At 44.7% G+C, this 24,696-nt stretch overlaps 1 protein-coding gene across 3 annotated transcripts; it reads right to left on the bottom strand.

Annotated features, from left to right (window-relative positions):
* Positions 1–210: 210 nt before the first annotated feature.
* On the bottom strand, positions 211–24,696 carry MESD (mesoderm development LRP chaperone). Of its 3 annotated transcripts, none has more exons than XM_053594517.1 (5): positions 24,574–24,696; positions 22,024–22,158; positions 21,027–21,137; positions 5,609–5,841; positions 211–3,985 (listed from the first exon to the last, which is right to left on the bottom strand). In XM_053594517.1, the coding sequence occupies exons 3-5, from the start codon at positions 21,096–21,098 to the stop codon at positions 3,727–3,729; spliced, it is 564 nt and encodes a 187-aa protein (XP_053450492.1). In that variant the 5' UTR covers positions 21,099–21,137; positions 22,024–22,158; positions 24,574–24,696; the 3' UTR covers positions 211–3,726. The 3 variants fall into 3 exon arrangements, with proteins under 3 accessions (XP_053450492.1, XP_053450491.1, XP_053450490.1); XM_053594516.1 differs by lacking the exon at positions 24,574–24,696 and adding an exon at positions 23,315–23,528; XM_053594515.1 differs by lacking the exons at positions 21,027–21,137; positions 22,024–22,158; positions 24,574–24,696 and adding an exon at positions 13,933–14,198.

Below are 24,696 nucleotides of genomic sequence, written 5' to 3'. Positions count from 1 at the left end.
TTTTATATGGAATCAGAAAAAACCTTGAATAGCCAAAACATTACTCAGCAATAAAAACACAGCAGGAGGAATCACGCTACCAGACCTGAGACTGTAGTATAAATCAATAGTGATCAATACAGCATGGTATTGGCACAAAAACAGAGAAGTAGATGTCTGGAACAGAATAGAGAATCAAGAGATGAATCCAGCTACTTACCGTTAGTCCTAGCTAGTCAGAAGGCTGAGGCAGGATTGCCTAAGCCCAGGAATTTGAGGTTTCAGTGAGCTACTCTTGAGCTTAAGAGATTCTCTGCCTTGGCCTCCAAGTACCTGGGGCTACAGGTGCCCACCATAAGGCCCAGCTATTTTTTTTTGTTGCTGCAATTGTCATTGTTTTTTTAGCTGGCTCAGACCATGTTCAAACCTGCCAGCCTCAGTGTATGTGGCTGGCGCCCTACTCACTGAGTTACTGGTGCTGCCCTAAGATAGTTTTTTTTTAAGATACAATTTTTATGATTTTTTGAGATAGAGTCCTGTTCTGTGGCCTGGGCTGAAGTGCAGTGGCATCATCATAGCTCACTGCAGCCTCAAACTTCTGGCCTCAAGTATCTTTCTATCTCAGTCTCCCAAACTGCTATGATTATAGGGATGAGCCACAGTGTCTAGCAAGATACAGTTAATTTAATTTTTATTTTTGAGACAGAATTTTACTCTGTCAACCTAGGTAGAGTGCTAAGGCATCACAGCTCACAGCAACCTCAGACCTCCTGGGCTCAAGCCTATCCTCTTGCCTCAGTTTTTCATTTTAGTAGAGATGGGGTCTTGGTCTGGCTCTTGCTCAGGTGGTCTCAAACTCCTGAGTGCAAGCAATCTGCCCATCTCCGCTTCCCAGAGTGCTAGGATTACAGGCATGAGCTACTGTGTCCAGCAGACAGTTTTTACATCTTTTAAATTGCCAAGTGTGATGCCTAGTGTTGGCCAGGACAGGAGACCCACTGCTGGCGAGGGTAGGCTAAACCACACAGAAAATCAATCCAGGAAACACTCCAAAATGCCAAATTCTGCTTGTTCTAACAATTCCACTATTCGGAATTTACCTTTCAGGTATAAATAAAAATTACCAAAATGTTTTGTACAGAAACGTTCACTGCAGCATCAAGTACACTAACACAAAAACCGAAATCCTGACAGTCCGCCAGCAGGGACTGTGCAGGTAAACAGTGGTTCAACCTCATCAGCACCCTGCTCTGCAACCATGCCATGGTCCACTACAGTCTGCACTGCTGACATGTCCCCCAGCTCATGTGCCACACCCACTGGCGGCCCCTCCAACCATATCTCCCATCTTCCATGCCCACTCCACTGCAGCATCAGGCAGGGTATTCCAAATTTCAGCAAGACCCTGGGCACCCCTCACCTCCTTAGCTCCCCTCTGGCCTTCTCAGAGCCCCTCCCTGCCCACTTCTAGCCGCTGGGCCCATGACTGCTTCCCCTTGCATTTGTCCTCCCGGCTCCTGCTCTAGCTGTCAGGGAGGTGCTAGGCACCCCAAGGTGAGACCCCACAACCCCAGCTGCTCTACACTCTGTGCTTCCTGCACGTCTCACAGTTGCCACCTGACCTTATGTGTTATTAATAATTGTCTTTCCTACCAAATCATTACTTCCATGACAGCAGGGTCTGCCTCCACTGTGCCTCGCACCTCATATGTAACAGTAAGTACTGGCTGACACGGGTGCATGCTGCACAGGAAGTGATGACACAGACCTGTGCTTCTCAGTTAATGGAATGACCAGGAACCATGCATACATTCTCACGTGGAAAGGCTTGTAGGGCTGGGCCTGGTGGCTCCTGCCTGTAATCCCAGCACTCTGTGAGGTCAAGGCGGGTGGATCGCCTGAGCTCACAGGTTTGAGACCAGCCTGAGCAAGAGAAAGACCCTATTTCTAAAAATAGCCGGGCACCTGTAATCCCAGCTACTCTGGAGGCTGAGGCAAGAGAATTGCTTGAGCCCAAGAGTCTGAGGTTGCTGTGAGTTATGATGCCATGGCATTCTACCTAGGCCAACTCTTGTCTCAAAAAAACAAAGGGAAGGCATGTAGGTGTGAATTTTGGCCCCCTTTTGTTGAATTAAAACAATTATCCAACAAAGACAGTTGCTCTGGACAGGACCTTTATGGCTACATGTAACAGTAGCCCAACAAACCACCCTAAGTAAAAATAGAAGAAACCAGGGACAGGGCTCATTTCAGCTACGGATGGATTCAGGTGCCACCACCAGGGTGTGGAGTCCCCGCTGCTCACACTGGCTCCAGTCTCAAACAGGTCTCCTCTCCAGGGGCTGTGGCCACTTATCCCCCCTGGCTCAAAATGCATGAGAGCAAGAAACATCTTCCCAGCTCCAGCAACTGACCCTGGGAGGCCTAGACCATACAGGCTTCACCCCTGAAGTGGCATGGCCTGGAGGCTGCGGACGGACAGAGTGTGCAGAGAATGTGGTTCACTGGGAGAAATGTGGAGTGGTACTGCAGTACAGGAAACAGATGCGGTGAAGCCAAAACACACACACCTCATCATAAGGTGATAAATGAACACTCTTCTTGATGGGGTTCAAATTGTTAACAGTAGCTTCCACCAGGACCAGGTGGTGGCAGCACGGAATACTTCACTCTTGACCATTCTTTAAAATGGACAGCTTCAAGTCATGTACATGTGCTATTTTTAATTCTTTAAAATTACAACTGAGTTTTTAAAAATGATTTTAGTTCTTAAAAACAACACCTGTATATAAATGTTCTCTTATTCAGAATAGGCTACAATGCATGAATAGCAAAATCAGACATTAACAGTAGCACATGGTTTAGTACCACATGGAAACACCACATGTTTAGGCACTTATCAAAAAAAAAAAAAAAAGCTTAGAAGTAAGTGAGGTTACCAAGTCTTCTGCCACACCCTGCAAAGGATGCTGCTGATCTCCTATTTATGTAATCTCAAACTGTCACATTAAATAGGACCTGTGAACCTTGACACCAGCATTACTCTTTCTTAAAGAAGGAAACAAAACAGGCTTTAAGGACCACATAAAATCCGGCAGGCACACCGCAAGTTCTCTTTTAACTGATGAGTGCAATTCAAGCCAAAAAAATTCAAAGTAACTGCTCAGGGTTTCCAGAGCCGTATTTTCTATTCACTCTGCCTGCAGAGACTTGGGAAATACCCACCCTGGCCTCCTGCTGTACACTGCAGTATCAGCTTGCTGCAGGACTACCAGAGCACTTTCACCCTGCGAGCAATGCACAAGATGTTTGTGGCAGAAGAGCCCGATTCAATTAAGAGTTTTTAAAACTTGTCTGATTAGGATGTGCTATCCTTTTAGCTAACAGAAAATAAAAAGCATGAAAACAGCAGGCCACCCAATCCGAGCAGGTATAGGATGGGCACGGAAGCTCAGCAGAATCAACAACTCAGCAAGTCTCAATGGGAAGAAGCAACTCACTCAAGTGTCCACGCGAGGTGTTTCTATCATAAACGTGAATTTGTCAGGGTCCGATAATTACAAATCTTGTCTTATTTGAAGACTTTTAACAGTCGTTCTTAGACTGACCACATGGCAGACCATTTCTAGAAGAAATTAGAATGTCACCTGGTGTGTGGTTTCCTGTGCCCGCCCCCACCCATGAGCCTGGCAAGCTCTGTGTCCATCTGTTCACCCGCAGAGCACATGGCTGCCCGTGGCTGCCCCATCACAGCTCTTCTTTTTTATCCCCTGCTCGATTGTCTTCCTTGGAAGTCCGAGATTTTGAATCTCCTTCCTTCTTCTTTTTGCCCTTGTCTTGCTTTGTTTTATTTTTCTCTTTGCTTCCTCCTCCTTTGCCAGGGTACACCTGTCCCTCCAGAGTTACGTCAGCACACCTGTCTTGACTGACCAAAAAGTCCTTGATCTCCCAGGCGTAACTGCCATCACGAAGCATGAAAATCACACGGTCTGATCCCACAATGAACCTTGGTGGAGAGAAGTGATCATATGGTTAGCATATGCTAGGAAGGTGCTAATAGGTCAGAGCAATTCTCTGGCACTTACCAAGAAAAATAGCTCATTCCACCTTCTACAGGAGTATAGAACAAAAAAATAGTATTCTCCAAGGTCTGGTAGCTACTGATATCTAATGTTTGAAAACAGTAGCTCACGAAACTATTATTAAACAGCCGGCTCAGATCAAAACAGAAGCAGACGCTGGCTGTTCATTGGTGTAAATGGATGCTCGTGTTAACAGAGAACATGAGAAAAGCTCTTTAGGGTACTGCAGAGACAGAGCAGGGGCTGCTGCTGGGAAGCAGCGGGGAGGCTCCCAGTCATGTCTGCTTCATAGTCTAAAGTACCCAGTTAAAGTTTTACACAAGACTTATGCTGATAGAAGGCTGAAGGCCTTTGACGAGCTCAAGAGGACACTCAGCTACTGGACAGAAATCCTAACCCCAGAGGGTAACAGCAAGCAGCCTAGCTTGCCCACACTTAGAAGACCCCAAGGAGCAAGGAGGTAGAGAATGGGGTCTGGGAGGACCACTAGCTGGCCAGTGGGCATGAGTCTTCTGTTCCCCAGGGATTAGGCCACATCATCACCCTCCCGTTTATAACACTCCCACCCCATACTAACAACAGTGCTACTTTCAAACCAGTCCACCAAGACATTTAAGTGTCTGTCTAAGCTAATGAAAGCATTCAGCTAGCCTGGACATTATCTACAGACTCCACTTCATTTCATCAGTTTTATATTTCCTCAACTAAGAGATCTGAAGATCCCAAATTTCAAAACTGTTGTTGAACAAAAAACCAAACTCCTTAAAATTGTAACTCAAGTTTCAGCAAAGGAGACACTGAGGGGAGAATTAAGAACTGTATCTCGGGACCATATTAAGCTGTGAAAATTAGTTATCTGTTAAAAGTATGGTCCTGACCAGAGTGGCTCATGCTTATAAGCCCAGCACTTTTGGGAGGCTGAGGCAGGAGGACTGCTTGAGGCCAGGTGTTCAAGACCAGCCTGAGCAAGAGGAAGACCCCGTCTCTACTAAAAATTAAAAACATTAGCCAGGTGCTGTGGGGTCTGCTGATAGTCCCAGCTATTCAGGAGGCTGAGGCAAGAGGATCACTTGAGCTCAAGAGTTGGAGGCTGCAGTGAGAGACCGATGATGAAACCATTACACTCCTACAGGGGCGATAGAGTGAGATTCTGAGAAAAAAAAACTGTGGTCCGAACTTTTGGGGGTGTGTGAATATACAGACAAAAGTGTTCTCCATTGAGCAGAAACTTCTTAAAAAAGCAAACTGTCACTATAGCTTTGACCAGTAATAGATACTCTTCCTTAAAGAAAAAATTAATTGGGCGGCGCCTGTGGCTCAGCGGGTAGGGCGCCGGTCCCATATGCCGGAGGTGGTGGGTTCAAACCCAGCCCCGGCCAAATTAAAAAAAAAAAAAAAAAAAAAAAAGAAAAAATTAATTAACTTAAAAGAAGCCATAACTAGGAAAGGCCCAGGGCCCCTGAGAATACTGCCAGAAAGGAGCCCTGATGCTGCCTAGAACAAGCCCCAGGGCGACTGCAGCCTCGTCACGGTGGCTGAAGCTGTACCTCTGGACATCGTAGTTGGCATTGAACAGACTTCCCTGCCAGAGGCTCGTAATCTCCTCTGTCTCCTTCTCACTAGGTTTTCCCGACACAGTGACGAACATCATGAGCGTCTTCCCCTTCTTGGTCATTTTTAGTATGCTTTCAGGCTTGCCCGGGTCCAATTTGGAGAAGTCCACAGGTGCAGGGGGCCTCTTGTGCTCTGGGAGGTCTCCTTCTTCAATGTCATCATCTTTCTGTGGGGTGCATCAAACGTTATCATCAGAAACTTGATTTTTAACTGCCACAGGCAAAAACATCTACTATGACATCAGGTGCGGGCACACGCCCTAAGTTATGATGGAAAAGGCAAATTCAGGAGGTTTCCTTGTCCACCAGACTTTCAAGCAAAGTCTAAGTTTGGAGCACCACTTACACTGTGCACTGCTCAGGTTACCAATCAGAGAAATGCATATGGGTTTCTAGAGCTTTTACACTCTCAAAAGAATCTATGAAGTAAGACAATTAAGTTCACCAATTCATCCTAGGAAAAGTGCTAGATACCTCACTGCTGAATGTCACTCCAGGTCGCCTTCAAGGTGCTTCCATTGGGAAGCTGCGCACTGATGCCAGCACCTAGTCCACCCTTCAAAGCAACTCTTTTTCTGGAATGGCCATCAGAGCTGTTGTTATACAAGGTCAAACAATTAAATTTGCGAATTCATCCTGGAAAAAAGTGTCACCTCACTGCTGAGTACCACTACAGTCACCTTCAAATTACTCCCCATGGCCATCTGGTGACCATAGTGATACTCAGCAATGAGGTATGTAGAACTCATACCTTTCTAGGATGAGTTCGTGATGATCCTCTTTCTAGGATGAGTTTGTGAACTTAATTGTTTGACCTTATACTTGTGAATATGGTGAATTATAAAAATGATCCTATTCAGGGGCAGTGCCTGTGGCTCAAAGGAGTAGGGCACCGGCTCCATTCGCTGGAGGTGACGGGTTCAAACCCAGCCCCAGCCAAAAACTGTAAAAAATAAAAAAGGCCCTATTCTGGTATGGTCATATAATGAAATACTTCACAGCAATGAAAAAGAAAAAACACTGATACATGCAACAAGTCTCAAAAATGAGTGACAAAAGTCAGGCACAAAATAAAATATACTATACAATCCTATTTACTTAAAGTTAAGAACAAGCAAAACCAATCTAGGTGACAGAAACTAGGACAGTGGTTGTTGATGGGGGGTTATGAGGTGGGAATGACTGAGAAGGGACACAAGAGAACTTTTCTAAAGTGATGGAAATACTTCGTATTTTGACAGGGCTGTAGATTACACGGATGTATCCACTTGTCCAAACTCATTACACAGTATACTTAAAATCTATTTCAATGATTAAAAGGACCATAGAAATGTGCATTTGATACATACCTATTCACTTAATAACCAGTGTATAAAAATATTCATTTTACTTTTTAAGGTTAGTCAAGTGACGCAGTGGGTGTGGAAAAAGAACATGGAATCTGTTAACTGGTTATGATCAATTAGTTGTAAATACCATTGCACTTGGACCAGCCTGTATGAAAATACTCAACTCTACTGAGTAGGTTAGCTTTCTGCAGTGATAGGAGCTAGCAGCTGTGAAACTATCCTCTGTGACAGCAAGGCTTGAGCAAAGGAGTATATATTATGGATGAGAGCCAGGTTCCTCACTTTTGAGAATAAAGTTACAACTATGAAAGGGTAAAGAATGTACCCTGTGGTATTAGGCTAAAATTGGAGGCACCAGAAAAGTACTCCTGGTTTTTAAGAGATTAACAGATATTAAATTGATGAAACATTCAAAAGAACCTAGAATATCTTCTTGCCTTGCAAAGTAAGAGAGTGCTCAAAGAAGCATGGAACAGGTTGGGTGTGGTGGCTCACTCTGTAATCCCAGCACTTTGGGAGGTGGGAGATCAGTTGAGGCCAAAGTTCAAGACCCAGCCTGGAAAATATGACGAGACCTAGTTTCTACAAGAAATTTATAATCAAAATAAAAAAATTAGCAGGGTTTGGTGGTGCATGCCTGTAGCCCTAGTTACTCCGGAGGCTGAGGCAGGAGGATTGCTTAAGCCCAGGGTTTGAGGCTGCAGTGAGCCATGACGATGCCACTCAAGCTGAGAGACGGAGCAAGACCGGCATCAAAACAGGTATCACGTAGCATAGCATGTCAAAATGACAAAGAAGCCAACTTGAAGCAGCTTTCATGGGCTCAATATGGAATAATCTGAACAACAAAATAAATAGTAGTAACAATTTATAATCCCTCAAATAAAATAAGAATCCATTGAATCCATACTGATATGAACAAATGAATAAATTACCTACACTAGAATACCAACCAATAAACAGAACACAGACTGATGGATTGAAAAATACTTAAAAGAACCATGTTCTGGAACCAAGTTCCTTGGAGAAAAGGCTAACATGAGCACCAAGAAGGAGCAAAATGCTCACTGACACGGGCCACAGCAGACAGGCCTTGGAGACGCTGCCTGAGAGAGACAGACACACAAGGACACACACCTTGTGATTCTGTTTCTAGGAAATGCCTGGAACAGACACATCTGTCCAGACAAGTATACTAGTAACTGCCTGGGACTGCCTAGGGAGGGTTGGGAGAAAAAGGGGGAGGAGCAATGGATTATTTTCCGTGAGATAAAAACATTCTAAAACTGACTGAGGTGATGGTTGTACAACTCACTGAATATACTAAAAACCACTAAAATGTACACTTTAAGTGTGTGAACTGTATATGGCATGTGAATTATATCTTAATGAAGCTGTTATGAAAAAAACCAACCAAAAATATTGTTAATAAAAAGCGAAAACAAAAGATTCTACAGCAGAGGTTGAAGGTGACCTGCTGCTATCAGACCTGGGACCTGGTTTCAGCTTGATATAACTAGTTGTGCAACTTTGCATGAGTCCTTACTCCCCGAGGCCTGTTTCTCATCTGCAAGTTGAAAAGCAGAATGCTGTTATCTCTGAGGCTCTAGCAGTGTGACCACACATAACATACTAATCTTCTTAACTCTGCCACCCTCCCAACTGACCTGTTTCTTCCTCATTTTGCTTTGAAAGAGCCACTGATAGTGACTTATAGCCAGGAACACCGGCTGTGCAGTCAGATGGATTTGGGTTCAGCTCTCTGCTCCATGACTATGTGGCCTTGGATAAATAAATTCCTTAGCACCTCTGAAAGTAACTTTCCTCACCTACCATGAGCAGGTGAGGGGTAATAATATTATCTACCTCCTCATATTTCTTCTGGGATTTAATGAGTTCAAGGCAAGCAATGTTCAGTATTGTACCTATGGCTAGTACACTACTCATTCATTAGGCTCCTGTACTCTGGCCTCCACACACAGTCACCCTATGGAAATTATACTCTCAATGCCACCAAAGAACTCCTATGCCAAATCCACAGGTTGTTTCTGTCTTCATCCTGTCCTGCTTCCCCACAACATCTGTTATGGTTTCATTAAAACACTCCAAGACTTCTAGACTTAGTTCAGTACCCTAGAATATTTGTATTTTTCAAACTGATTACACTGGCTCAGCGCCTGTAGCTCAGCAACTAAGGCGCCAGCCACACACACTTAAGCTGGCGGGTTTGAACCCAGCCACGGCCTGCCAAACAATGACAACTACAATCAAAATACAGCTGGGCGTTGTGGCGGGTACTCATAGTCCCAACTACTCAGGAGATTCAGGCAAGAGAATCACTTGAGCCCAAGAGTTTGAGGTTGCTGTGAGGTGTGAAGCCATGGCACTCTACCTAGGGCGACATAGTAAGACTCTGTCTCAAAAAAACAAACAAACGAAAACTGATTTCACTAATGATCATGAAATTAACTCAGAAGGTTGCAAGGGGCATTTCTTTTTTAATGAGAATATAATTAATCATAATTAGTGCACACAGAAAAACTGTTCCAAGAAACTTTAATTTTCTGGGTGGCGCCTGTGGCACAGTGAGTGGGGCCCATATACCAAGGGTGGAGGGTTCAAACCCGGCCCTGGCTAAACTGCAACAAAAAAATAGCCGGGCGTTGTGGCAGGTGCCTGTGGTCCCAGCTACTGGGGAGGCTGAGGCAAAAGAACTGCCTAAGGCCAGGAGTTGGAGGTTGCTGTGAGCTGTGTGACGCCATGGCACTCTGAGGGTGATAAAGTGAGACTCTGTCCCTCGGGGGGGGTGGGGGGGGAATAGAAAGGAAACTTTAATTTTTACTTCATGTCTTTGTGTATGTTTCAGTTACAGGGGAAAAAAATTGGAAAACAACACCCCAATGGCCTGGAGGACATTATGTTAAGGGAACTAGGCCAGGCCCAGAGACATAAATGCTGCCTGTTCTCCTGCATTATGTGGGACCTACAAAAGCTGTGCTCCTAGAAGTAAAGGAGAGAAACAGGAGAGGAGGGCTAACTGGGAGGAGGAGTAAGTTTCAGCACTCTGCAGCACCGCAGGGTGACAATAGTTAACAATGACTTATGTACTTTCAAACAGCTGAGAGAATTCTGAATGTTCTCAACACAAAAAAATGATAAATGTTTGAGGTGACAGATATACTAATTACTCTAAATTGATTATTACACATTAAGTATACTTAATGTATCAAAATACCACTTTGTACCCCATAAATATGTCCAATTATTATGTGTTAATTAAAATAAAAATTGCAAAAATATGTGGGTGCCAAAAAATGTATACATACCATAGCAGTGTTATCTGTGCATTCTATGTATAGACTCTGAGCACCTCTTGTAATTGCAGAAGTTGAACGTGACTTGTATTCCGCTTTTGTCACAGCACATTTCGCATATTACAATTTAATACAGATTATCCTTTCTTAAAACGTGAATACATTTTTTCGAAACCCTCTGTAGTGCCCTAGATGTAACTGTTCAGTTCTTAGTTCCAAGGCATCCTTGAGTAATCCAATCTGTTCTAATCACTTTCTCTATGCTGAAAACAAGTCTTACCTCAAGGCAAGGCTGGAACCTGGCCCACCAAGTCAGCCCCTCCCTAGACCCAGCCCTGATTCCAGGCCAATCTTGCATTTTCAAGGGGCTTTCCCATCACTGTTTGTCAAAGTCAACAGCTACAAACCTGAGCTGCCCCTTCTTCCTCCCATGACCCTTACAATAACTACCATCTGCAGAGTAGCTACTATGTTGCAGGCACTTCTGATACATTATCACAAACCTTTAGGGCAGTCTCAAGGCTTTCAGTTAATATACAAAGATGAGGAGGCTCAGAGAAGGTAATTTATTCCATTTACTCACATTCTAGTAAAGGTAGCCATGATGTGCAAACCCACATTTCTGACTCCAAATTCCCCCATCTGTCCCTTCCCATTATACCCAGTTAGCATGATATAAAATGAAATAACCACCTTTGGTTATTTTTCTATGCCAATTGGGACTCAGCATTAGTTCTAACACAATGAAAAGAGTTCTTACCTTCTTCCCACACATGTGAAGTACAGCCTCTCACTGAAGCACTGACTCTCAGACTACCAGGGAAAAATGGGGTGTGTATTGGGGGACTGCCACTGGGGCAAGAATTACTGCTTCCTACAAAAAAAGCACCCACAGAGATAGATACATTCTCCCACAGAAAAATCCCGGCTACTGGGGAAGGGCGCTCATGTTTGCAGAAGTGTCTACAAACATCAGCTCATTTAATTTACATGCAGGTTGGGATGTTATCCAGCTGTTCAGACACCTGAAACTAGGGAAAAATAGCTAGCCAGGGGCAAAGTGAGGTTCACAGTCTGCCCTTTTACTACATTATGCTGCCACCCTCCTGTCACACAATCAACCAACTACCAAGTCCTGTTATGAGCATAAAATCTCTCCCATTTCTGCGTCCACTCCACTCTGGTAGCTTCCAGTTCAATCCAGATCTTCCTTATCTTTCAGGTGTACTTCTATTCACCAATGTGCATGGCATTGTAGTAAAATGGTTCAAAGAACCGGCTCTCAAGTGACAGAATTTTGAAACTTAGCTGGCTTGCTGTGTGACCCCAAGCAAGTTATTTAACCTTTTTGTGCTCAATGTCATTTAGACAGGGATAAGTACCTCCCTCATTAAAGGGGGTCAAAGGATTAAATGAGATAATGTGTTTTTCTACGCCTTCAGACTCTCTCCCATGAAGATAATGCAGTAACCCAGGGAAACGCTTAATAGCTACTAAATTCAATAATGAAGAGTAAAAAATTCCATGTATGCTATGATTTCAGCCATAAAAATTACATCTGCTTATGGTATGGCACTCAAAAAAGTGAAAATGTTTTGAGATAAGGTTAGGGATGACTAAATGCTGTATGAACATTCTAGTATTGTAATATTCAGGTAATAAAACTTTTCATACTCACCGGACCAACATATTTCCTTTTAAATAAAGTATAAACCCCGTAGTATTTAAGACCTGCTTTCCACCAACTTTCCTATTCTTATGTGTCACTTCTTTTTTTCAGTCTGTTCCTGCTAACCCAAATGATTCAGTATAGCTACTGACTCCTGAATTGTACTATTTATTCCACGTTCTTAACATGTCTTCTCAGTTAATCTTTGAAACTACTTTGAGATGGATACTACTAACACCTCCATTTTGCAAAAGAAACTAAGGCACAGAGCAGTTCTTTGCTAGTCTAAATTTACAAGTTTAAGTGATTTGAACTTAAGCAATGTTAACTCCAGAGCCTCAGCTGTTAACCTCTGTTCTCTTCTGACCAGTTCCTACAACCTCAGGTCATGCTACTCAGTCAGAAATGCCTTTCTCCCACATTTCCCTTAGCCTGTCTAAAGTGCCATTGCCCCCCACATTTGCCTTGGCCTAACTAAAATGCCATTTCCTTCCTGAAGTCCTGAGATTCCCACAGCACTTTCTTTGCACAGCACCCACCAATTTCTACTTGTATTACAGTTATTATTATTTTTTATTTATCTTTGTTTTTTGAGGCAGAGTCTTGCTCTGTTGCCCTGCCTAGAGTGTTGTGGCATCATCACAGCTCACTGCAAACTCAAATTCCTAGGCTCAAGCAACCCTCCTGCCTGAGACTCCCAAAGTAGCTGGGACAACAGGCACCCACCACACCCAGCTATGTATTACTGTTATTTTAACTGTTATCTACGGTTCCTCATGAAGTCCTTGCTCATCTCTGCAGCACCCTCTTCACCTAGCTCAGGGTCTAAGATTTCTCATTAAGATGATGTTCTCATTCCAGCAGACCTAAACGCTTTTTACTTACTGGAGTCCAGAAAGAGAGAGATTGTAAGGGAGTGGTAAATCAATGGGGAAGTTTCCTTTTCACATTCAAATCTACCCCAATCTTTGCATCAGCTGCTGATAGAACACATGGTAACACAAGCTTGCTTTCTTCTAATCAAATGCATCAGGTGGTATTTTAAGCTCATGCCCACAACCAACACACACATAGATAATTACAAAATAGCAAAAAGTCAGTGTTGTAAGAAATCATCCGGTAAACTCTTCTCATTTTGCAGATAAAGAAACTGAAGCCCAGAAAGGAGACATGACCCTGTATAACCACCATTGTAAGGGGAAAAGGCAACAACATATTTTCAGTCAGTCAACTTTACCTTAAAAGCTTACTGCACATTCCCTGTAACTACCCACTCTACAGTATCGAACTAACAAACCAGAAACTTATTCATTGCTCTTCAAAGGGAAAAGTATGAGGTCTATGATAGAGCCACTAGCCTCATTGCCACTTGCTTTCCCTCCGCCAATAAAATAAATCCACCCACAAAATTACAAAATTCCCAGAAGGGACATATACCAAAATGGGAAGACTAAAATTCTATTAGGAGACAAGAGAGCTCTCAAAGCTGAGATAACCTCTCAAAAGATAATCATCACCGCAACCCACTCACCCCAAAGGGGGAAAAGAGAAAACAATCTTCAGCAGTTGACTGGGAGGGGTCTCTTTCTTTGCAGTGGTCCCCGACTACGGGGAATAACAGAGGCGACTAGGGCAATGAAGGGCTGAGACGCTGACCCGTAACTGGAGTGGCCTGAGAAGCGGTGGCATGTGGAATAGAACACTGAATGAGGGGGCCGGGGCGAGGGTCGGCAAGACGTGAGGGAGTCAAAGGCGACAAGGAGGGTCAGCGATGGTCAGTAGGGATTCGTGGCATGAGCAAAGAGGTTAGGGGGTCAGAAGACACTGAGACGGGTTCAGAAGGGTCTCAAGACCGAATGAGCGAAGGGTCAGTGGGAACGGGGTCCGGACAGAGAAAAGCAGGGAAGGTGTGCGCGCGCAGCGGACCTCCCACTGTTCCAGAAGACGCGCCATGTCCGCATCATTGTAATCGCGAATATCCTTCTTCTTCTTCTGGGGAGGTGGGGTAGCCTCGCCAGGCATTCCTGCCGGGCCTTCGGCAGCGTAGGTCCCAGGCGACTGCAGCAGCAGCAACAGTAGGAGGTCAGAGACACAAAGCAGCACGACTACTGAACGAGCCCAGCTGGAGGCCGCCATCTTCGCCGCGCCGCCGCTCTGACCGCAGCGCACCGGATTCCGCTTCGTACACGCTCTAGCCCCGCCCCGCGGACGCCAGGCTCCGTGACCCCGCCCACGGCCCTCGCTGGCCAGCCGGGCTCCGCCCCGTCCCATTGCCTCAGGCCCCAACCTCTGGAAGCCCTGCCTGCGCTATCTTGGCCCCGCCCCTCCGCGGGCCCCTCCCCTTGGTCCGGCTGAGGCTTTCTGCCCAGGCTGGGTCCGTCCCAGTTTTCCTTCGCTGGAACGCACAGGCAGGATCCAAAAGCACCCTCGGGCCCTCCAGGACCCGCCAAACAGCGTCCCGCGAAACCTCAATTTCTCGCCTGTGAAAAGAATCAAAGCTGGAAATGCGGGAAGCTGCCTCAACTCTAAAAACGCCCACTTCAGGGCAATGGGCTTCAGACGTTCACCCTCAGTCTCCGGCAGTTTCCTTTGAGAATAGCCAGTTAAAAAAAGTTTGGGGCAGGTAGGACAACTTTTTTCAGTAAGTTGTAAATAGGTCGGGCCCACTGCTTTCCTGCTCATTATAGAATGCAGTGCAAACAACTTTCAATATTACTGTCATCTTCAAACTCTCGTTTTTAAATCATTTTTAATTTTTTAAAAATAGCTTCAGTCTTCGATTTCAACCTAATACGTAGTCTATGACTAATAATCCTTTTAAAGGATGAATCACACTAGTTTTTGTTTCTTTAAAAATCAGGCCAGGGATACTTTAAGATTCCCTGTGTTTCAAATGGCTGGTCTGATGATTTCTTTTAAACTTTTAATTACATAAGAAGACATAAATCACTTCTAGTAGTAAAATATCCAAACATTATATAAAGTTTAAATTCCAACCCCACAATTCTACTCCACATTATCCATTACGTATTGCATGTATTTTCTATACATTTACAAACATCAAAGTATCTGTAGAAAAGATTTTGTTGCATTTTTATCTGTCTATGACATCATACTATAGGATTGGTAAGCATATTAGACTCTGTTTTCCACTTAATATTTCGTGGAGAACTTTCTTTATGCTCCACAGTGCACAGTGCACAGTGCTCCACAGTGCACAGATTTCTTTGGTACTGTTACACCAATAATTTCTTTCCCCATTGATGGGCATTTATTACTAATGTTTCTGCTATTAATTGGGGAAAAAAGAAGCATCAATAAACCTTTTAGACATGCCTTGTTTGGATAGGATTAATAGGCTGCATATAACAGAAAACTGACTTTTTAAAGAGTGGGTTAAATAAAATCACTTCGTTTGATTGTTTTTCTTTCACACAAACAGCAGAAACTACCTGTCTAGAGCTGGTATGGCTCCTCAGTCATCTGGCACCCAATCTCTTTCTTATTCTGTTCCCTTATACTGGCCTGTGGCTTCCACTCTTAAGGTCACCATAAGTTCCAGGCTGGCTACTGGAGCTCCAGCCATAAAGATTCAACCAGAGGAAAGAAGAAGGAAGGCAGGCCAACACAGCATACCTTTCAAATGGAGTCAACTTCCTTTAAGCAGTCTACTTAAAAATCACACACACATTTGTTTACATCTTCCTGGCTGGAACCTAGCCCTTCAAGGGAGAATCTGTCTTCTAATATACATTGTCACTCCCAAATAAAATTGGAATTCTGTTACCAAGGGAAAAAAATAAAGTGAGGTTGAGTATTCAACTAGTTAGTAATGTCTGCCTGCCTTCACTCTTAGGACCAATGCAGTTTAAATTGTCTCATGGTCTTCATGCGTACGTCTATATGTAAACATGCCATGCTATGACATTTTCTATTGATGTTGAGCAGAAACAACTCATAAAGTGTTTTTTTTTTCCTCTCATGAAATCATAGGGGAAATGTCATAAGCTTTCTCCCCAGAGCACACTGCTCCACCCAGTGGCTTGGAGCCCTATCCTGGTGCAATCATACTAAAAAACATGCACAGCTGTAGCTGATCATGTGTTTGGTTGGGAGGGGTCAATCCTGGTAATTCATTTTGCCAGCTTTCAAGTCAAAGAGCAAAAGTGCTGGGATTCTTGGCCATAGTATCTAGTTATAGATTATAAAAGTCATTGAGAGTTTTACAGAAATTGTTGAGATTGTGTAAGAAATTCTAGGGCTATTGATTTTCATCTAAGAAGGAAATAAATTTAAGATCTAATCCACTGATGTGAAAACATCTGGATCCATTGCGTTTTCAACATTTTGATATTTGACAGTTACTTGGTATTTAGAACTTGATTCAGCTGAAGTCTGGAGAATTTATTTACTAAGGACCTACTGTTAATTAAGAACAAGGTGAGGCACTAATGGAAAAATTAACATAACAAGGTTCTTGGTCTTGGAGCTTTTGGACTAGCAAAAGAGATAAACAATATAGAATAAATTTCATGCAGATTATGGGAGATCAGGGCCTACAGGGACATGTGGGAATGATGATAATGACCCGATTTTAAATAAGAGGAAACTCTCAGTTTGGAATTACATAATTTGTCTGAGGTCACATAGCTAGTACAGCAGCAAGGCAAGATTCTGAGCCTAGGTGTGCTGGACAACAGGGACCAATCTTCCTTGGTTCCTGTCTTCCATCAAAGCACCATCTGGATTCATCACTGAGGCACTCAAGATAAACTGGGGGCCATATGGAAAACAGGCTGAAAAGAGCCTGGAGCCAGGAGCAGTCAGATGAAACAAGAGTCTGAACTAGCTCTGAGGCAGTGCAGTATAGGGCTGGAGGACAGAGTGGAAGAGATTGTGTGGTCACTGCCTAAATGAAGCCAAATGTTTCTCTTTGTACTGGCGTTAATACTAACCCCACCTCTCAGTGGTTCAGTGGCTGTGTATGGTGAAATTGAACCTCAGATCTAATTACAGAGTGTCCTAACCTGAGCTCCTGGCCCACATTACTCCATAACAGAGGAGGGGAAAGCATTATTTGAAATCATGCAGGGGTTATACTCAAGATATGGACAAACTGGAGTAGCACAATTACTCACTAATCAGAACTCAGGCCTACAACTTGAAGGGTAGTCCCCGCTACACCAAACATTAATCTTTTTCTTTCCTTTTTTTTTTTTTTTTTGAGATAAGAGTCTCACGCTGATGCCCTTGGTGGAGTGCTGTGGCATCATGGTTCACAGCAACCTCAAACTCTTAGGCACAAGCAATCCTCTTGCCACAGCCTCACAAGTAGCTGGGACTACAGGAGCCTACCACAACGACCCACTGATTTTAGAGACAGGGTCTCACTCTTGCTTAGGCTGGTCTCAAACTCCTGAGCTCAGGCAATCCACCCACCTCGGCCTCCCAGAGTGCTAGGATTACAGGCGTGAGCCATTGCAGCCAAAACATTAACTTTTTAAGGAGTAAATCATGAAAGGTTTAAATGAGTAAAGTTTAAATGAGTAAGTTTAAATGAGTAAGGTTTTAAGGAGTAAATCATGAGAAGAGAGGCCTGGGGCTAGAGCTGAGGTAGGAATGGAGGCAGCAATGACTACTATTTTTCACTTTTGCTGCTTTTTAGTCCAATCTAAGAACAGAGGCACTGCATACTTTTTGGGTTTTATGTGCCCCTAAATTTACTCACTTAATGAAGTTTTTAATCATATGGAAAGGGAAGTATTATTCACTTTAGTTGTTAACTTTTTGTTGCAACTGCTCAGTTGCTTTTTTTTTTTTGTAGAGACAGAGTTTCACTTTATGGCCCTTGGTAGAGTGCTGTGGCCTCACACAGCTCACAGCAACCTCCAACTCCTGGGCTTAGGTGATTCTCCTGCCTCAGCCTCCTGAGTAGCTGGGACTACAGGCGCCTGCCACAACGCCCGGCTATTTTTTTGTTGCAGTTTGGCCGGGGCTGGGTTTGAACCCGCCACCCTCGGTATATGGGGCCGGCGCCCTGCTCACGGAGCCACAGGCACCGCCCTGCTCCGCTGCTTTTTGATTGCAATTTCAAATTTGCAGTAGAGAATGTGATTAGCCCAGCCTGGAGCAAGTGTCCATTCCTGGTCACCACCATTATTTGCAGAACTCAGAGTTAAACATAACAATTAAAACTTGTGTTTGTCAAACACCATGAATAAAAGCTAAAAGGCAAATGAATTTGGAAAAAATCTGCAACATGGTATACACAATAATAGCTTACAAATTAGTAAGAAAAAGATGAACACCTGAGTAAAAACTGGGAATGGCTATAATCAAGTAATTCCCAAAAGAATAGATATAAATGATCAGTTCCTATATGACCAAAAAAATAATTACAGAATCTCCCTATCAATTGGTCTTGGATAAAAATAAAGACAGTATACATCCTTAAAGATAGTACATAGCATTCTTATTCACTTCTGGGATGTAGAGTTATTCTGCATGAAAATTAAGTGAAATACACAGTGTCCATAAAGTTGGTATGTAATTTTGACTATTTTATATTGCACACTTTATGGACACCCTGTGTATCAAAACCCCACCAAATGTGCATTTTCTGATTAGCAATTCCACTTCCAGGAACTGATACTGAGGAAACAGACAATGACAATAACAGTAACAATAATATTAAGCACTTACACTGTGACTAACACTAACCCATTGTTACAATCTTATGTAATATTCTCCACAAGAGGGGAAGACAGGAACTACCAAGTGTTTCAAAAATAGTAGACAACGATTTAATAAAAAATAATTCATGTTTTTAAAAAAGTAGACTACATAATCTATATTTACAGATTGCAAGATATAGTCCACTCATACAATGAAAAATAATGCAATAATTACGTAAGATGAGGCCGGGAGCAATGGCTCATCACTCTTAAGAGGCTGAGGCAGGAGGACTGCTTGAGCTCAGGAGTTCAAGACCAGCGTGAGCAAGAGTGAGACCTCGTCCGTACTAAAAACAGAAAAATTAGCCAGGCATTGTAGTGGGCGCCCGTAGACCCAGCTACTGAGGAAGGTGGATCACTTGAACCCAGGAAATTGAGGTTGCTGTGAGCTAGGATGACACATTTGCACTCTAGCCTAGGCAACAGAGTGAGACTCTCTCTCATTTGAAAAAAAAAATTACATATTATGTGACTTCAAAGATGTTTTTATATTATTAAATGATAAAAATAGTATTAAAATTATATAGATATATATTTTTATGTATAGAAAAATAGCTGCAATATGTATATAATGGCTATCTCTAAGCAGTGAGATTTCAAATTATTTTAATCTTTTCTCTGTATTTTGTATTTTTCTCCACATCTAACATAGATCAGTTGTGTTTTTAATGAGAAAGACACACATAAACAGACTGAAGCTCACAAAATTTGTGTGCAGTTACAAAACAGAGGGACACTGCTCCACAGGAAAGACACATTAGGTCAAAGAATGCAGCTTATTGACCATCAGGTGGCACTGTAGATAACACACAGCTTGGTTGTTACTCTACAAAAACCAGGGTGCAGTGTAAAATTGGGTATCACAGCTGTAATCCTAGCATTCTGGAGGCCAGAATGGAGGCTGGTGGATCATTCGAGCTCAGGAATCTGAGACCAGCCTAAGCAAAGTGAGACCCCTGTCTCTTCTAAATATAGAAAAAAAACTAGCCAGGTATTGTAGCTGGCACCTGTAGTCTCAGTTACTCAGGAGGCTGAGACAAGAAGATCACTTGAGTCCAAGAGTTTGAGGTTGCTGTGAGCTATGAGGCCATGGCACTCTACCCAGGGTAACTTTTTTTGAGACTATGTCTCAAAAAAAAAAAAAAAAAAAAAGAAAGAAAGACAAACAAAAAAAAAACCAGAGTGATTTTATCATTCAGGTTAAAAAGTAAGGAAATTCTCCTGCACTACAGCCTGAATGACAGTGAGACCACTCCTCTTCAAAAGAAAAAAAGAAAAAAAACTGGCTCGGCACTTGTAGCTCAGTGGGTAGGGCACCAGCCACATACACCAGAGCTGGCAGGTTGGAACCCAGCCCAGGCCTGCCAAATAACAATATGACAACTGCAACCAAAAAATAAGCTGGGTGTTGTGGCGAGCACCTGTAGTCCCAGCTACTTGGGAGGCTGAGACAAGAGAATTGCTTAAGCCCAAGAGTTGGAGGTTGCTGTGAGCTATGATGCCATGACACTCTACCAGGCAACATAGTGAAACTCTTTCTCAAAAAAAAAAAAAAAGAAAACTGATAAACTACAATATTGATGAAAGTTAAAGACATTATGCTAAGTGAAATAAGGCAGACGTAACAGGAAAAATACTGTATTATTCCACTTGTCTGAGATACCTACAATAGTCAAATAAAATGGTGTTTGCCAGGGGTTGGGGTCAGGAGGTGGAATGGAGAGTTTTGGTTTGGGGAAGATGAAAAATTTATAGAGACAGATGGTGGTGATAGTGCACAACAACGTACTCAATACTACTGAGCTAGATTGGGTAAGATGGTACGGTACATTGCATTTTACCACAATTAAAAAAACAGCAACCAAACAGAACACTCATACTATTCTTTAGCCTGAAGTCTAGGTGGGTAGACATACCTTCTAAAACAGGCAAAAAAGGGAAAAAATGTTTCCCCAATGCTGCCTGTCCCAAGCTCTGTCAGTTCCATTTTTACCTGCCTACATCCTCATTCAGTTCTCTTTGCATCTTGCTCATTCACTTATCAAATGCCTACAACTCCTGGGCCTTGGGCCAGCGCTGGGAACGCATTCTCAAGGAGCCAGCCGCTTTCTGCACAGCCCCAGCTCCCTCCTGTTCCCCAGCCAATCTTCAGTCCACACATTTTCAGCCTTATTTTCTTACTCAATATCCATTTTAATAAAAAATATTGTCCTAGTCCATTTGCACTGCTTTTGACAAAATACTGTCAACTGGGTAATTTACAAATAATAGAAATTTATTGCTTACAGCTCTGGAGGTTGGGAAGTCCAAGATGGAGGTGCAAGCAGATTTTGTGTCTGGTGAGGGTCCATTTCTCATAGATGGGACCTTGTTGCTGCATCCTGAATCCTAGATGACCTAAAGACAAAAGGAAGAGGTGACCAACTCCCTCACACCTTTTATAAGATCACCAACCCCATCCACAAAAGCTCCACCCTCATGACTTAACCACCTCCTAAGGGCCCCACCTCTTAATTAATATCACCATATTGGCCATTAAATTTCAACATATAAATTTTGTGAGTCAGACCACAGCAAGTATCTTATGTAAGACTTTTGGTTCACATTTATTTTAATTGTAAAAGAGAGTTAGCAGGGGTGATAGGTAGAGTTTTCTTTCTTTTTTTTTTTTTTTTTGCAGTTTTCGGCCTGGGCTGGGTTTGAACCTGCCACCTCTGGCATATGGGGCCGGTGCCCTACTCCTTTGAGCCACAGGCACCTCCCTATAGGTAGAGTTTTCCAAAGGAACTGACCTTACTCCAATGACACTAGGGTCAGACACAAGCCCTATTCCATGAATCAAATTAGACTGTAAAATATGCTAGCAAAATACGCTACGGCAGCAAACAACCCAAAAAACTCAGTGGCTTAACCCAACATAAGTTTATTTTGTGCTCATTACATGTCCCATACAGGTCAAGAGAGAGTCTGCTCCACAAGTCAGCTAGCCTTATGGGGGCTTCATAAACTGAAACAGCCTTCTACAGTATTCACGGCAGGGTTAAGAGAAAGAGAATTACAGATTAGCTTTTCACTGCCTGGGCCTGGCATGAATGCACATCACTGACACTTACATTTCATTGGTCAGAAGAAATCACAGGACCTTGCCTAACGACAATTAAAATATCTGGTAGGCCTTACTATCTCTGCCATCATTTCTTTATAGCACCAAAGCAAAATTTGTTACTGCATTCTTTGCTCCCTGGTCTCTAATCTCCAAGAGTGGAGGCCTCATTTTACTTACCATGTAACTTGGGTGCCTAGCACACTGGAGGTGCCCAATGTTTGTGGAGTGAATGAACAATGGCAGAAAGTCATGGTGAATCTGAAAGCAGGCAGATAGTTCCCTGGAAGGATTAGTTTGGAGGAGCTTCCCTCTCTGAAAAATGAAGCAGAGAAGGCTGAAAAAACAATCCTACTAATTTTTAAAGCTTAATCAAACCTCCTCAATAGTGTGGGATAGTCTACGTGTAACACAGCTCTCACTGTCCGGTGGGTTTCCAGCAACAGTTACAACCAAATTGCATATGTAGAGGAAAAGAAAAATAGGACTCCAAGGGCACCAACGAGTTTTGGAAAAAAATCCCCAAAGTAGGCATGCAGAAAAGGTTTGACTTCTCTCTCACAGTGTTTGCTAAGAAAGTTAAGAAAGACTAAGGTGCAATTCTGAGGTTACCATGGAAAGAGCTTGATTTCCCCATGCTTGCCTTGTACAATCATAAAAGAGAATAACCCCATGGAATTTCTGCCTGTTTCCAAAATTGTCAGTTTTATTGACCTTGATTTGCAGAATAAGTGGATTCATTTGGATTCTAGAAGCTATCTAAGGACACTTTGGTTGTAAGTAGGGTGACTATCCACCCAGGTTTGTACCTGCTGTTCCTGTTTATTAACAGAGTGTCTCACAGTTCACTCACAAGCGTTTAGGTTTGGACAATAAATTGTAATTCATCCTAGTTATAAGGAACAATTACAACTGGCTGGAAAGCATGACCTGGTGTCCTAAGAAGGGACAGAGGAAAAAACAATTGGCTGAGCACACCCACCTGTGTTGGGCCAGGCACCTACCTAGAAGGCGTGTTTGAAAAGGAAGAGATAGGGCACATTTCTGAGAGGAAGCCCAGGTGTTTCAACCACTTTCCAAAGAACAAGATGGGGGGGGGAGGGGCTCCTGCCCAGCCATCTGCTGTGGTACTGACCATCAGTCTCCTTATCTGTAAAACTGGGATTGTAATGTTTACCTCCTAAGACTGTTTCACTTAACAGTGGCCACTATTATACCACTTGTAACGAAGAAATAGAAGTTATGAGAGGGAAAACTCTGCTGGTCCCGTCTCCTAATAATTTTAACAGCTAAATTTACAAATCAAGCACTCAAGCAGACAGTGCACAGTATCTGATTTGCAGACGATAAAAAGTAATACCTGGGAGAGATAACTTGCACGAGGACACACAACTTCTAACTGGTGGGGGAAGGAATGATCCCAGGAAGCCTGGTTCAAAGCCCGCGCTCTAACGATATAAAGTATATTTACAGTGAGGAGGCGGCAAGTTCTAGCCCCGCTCCTGGGGCTCCACATCCAGTGCGTCCTTCCTCTTTCCGCTACACCGCACTGCCCTCTGAAGCCCACGGGGAAGAGATCAAACACAACAAAGGGCAGGGGAAGCCCTTGGAAAACGGGTCGAAGTCGTGCGAACCAAGAAAACAGGCCCCCAGCAAATCACCAGGGGGTGACATCAAGTGTCCTCCGTTCAGCCCAGAAAGCAGGTCACCTTTTAGATTTGCTCCCTCGCCGGGGAGGAAGCAGGGAGCGCCTGGTCCGGCTGAGAGCTTACGTAAGGCCAACGGGCAGCTGCGCCCCGAGCTCCATGGGTGTGCGCAGAGCCCCTGGCCCGGGCGGGTCTCCCCCCTTCGGCTCTCCCGGCCTCTCGGCCAGCGAGCGTGGGGGAGGCCGGGAACCACCGGCCCCGCGCCCGAGCGTCAGCCACCCAGCTTCCCGGGGGAGGAGCAGCGCATCGCGCAAGCATCCGGGAGCGGCGGAGGGGGCGGGAGGAAGGGCGAGAGGAGGAAGCGGGATTTAAACGAAAGGCGGTGACGCCACACAAAAGATTTCTATAGGCTCCGGGGAGGTTACGGCCGAGGCGGCGGCGGAGGCGAGCCCGGGGGCGAGGCGCGGAGGGGAAGAGGAAAAGCCTCCGGCAGCCCCTGCGGGAGGCGGCGCACCCACGGACGCGCTCGAGGTGAAGCCGCGCGCGGAGAGGAAGCGGGTGTGTTCCCCTCTGCCTGTCGGCCCCCGCCCTTCCTTTCAGTTTCTCCCCGCTCGCTCGGAAGTTGGTGGTTGATAAAAATGGCAGGGGCCGGGGCTCAGGTCGGTTGCCGCAGCGCCGCGGGGACCTTCTGAGTTGGCTCGGCCCCCAGGGAGACGCGTGCGAGGGTGTCCGATGCGCGGGGCCCGGGGCCTCGGGAGAGCTCAGCGGCTGCGGGCCAGAGAGGAGGCGACGGGGATGGATTCGCGCCGACAGGCAGCGGCGGGCCGCCGGGCGCGCGGTCTGGGAGGGCGTGTCGCCGCGGCGCCGGGCCGCGCTCTGTGAACCCGAGAGGCGGGAAGGGGCAGCCGCGGCTCCCGGCACGACCGGGCGCGGCTCCGGGCGAGATCGCGAGGGGGGCGGCCGCTGTGCGCAATCAGTGCAGGCTCCCGCCCGACTCTGACTCTGCGCGGCCGCGACAGCGCGGGCCACACCCTCGGCCCTGCTACCGGCGCAGCTTCCCAAGAACCGGAGGCAGGAGATGTACCCGAGGCGGTCGCGCGTCGCAGAAAGCCAGCCCGGGCCGCCGTCGCAGGGAAGTGCCGCTTGGCGGGGTCGCGGCGCCTGAAGCCCACGTGCGCCGGCGAGCTGGAGGTGGCCTCGAACGCGG

The sequence above is a fragment of the Nycticebus coucang genome, chromosome 6 (assembly GCF_027406575.1).
Source record: "Nycticebus coucang isolate mNycCou1 chromosome 6, mNycCou1.pri, whole genome shotgun sequence".
Classification (NCBI taxonomy): Eukaryota; Metazoa; Chordata; class Mammalia; order Primates; family Lorisidae; genus Nycticebus; species Nycticebus coucang.
Note: the sequence above shows the minus strand (reverse complement) of the source record. Positions and strands in the feature narration are given on the sequence as shown.

Coding starts and splice junctions, on each gene's coding strand:
- MESD (XM_053594515.1), bottom strand. CDS start 14,142: ATGGCGGCCTCCAGCTGGGCTCGTTCAGTAGTCGTGCTGCTTTGTGTC. Junction 5,842..13,932: donor GTCTTCTGGAACAGTGGGAG/GTCCGCTGCGCG, acceptor TGCACCCCACAG/AAAGATGATGACATTGAAGA. Junction 3,986..5,608: donor GCCAACTACGATGTCCAGAG/GTACAGCTTCAG, acceptor CTCTCCACCAAG/GTTCATTGTGGGATCAGACC.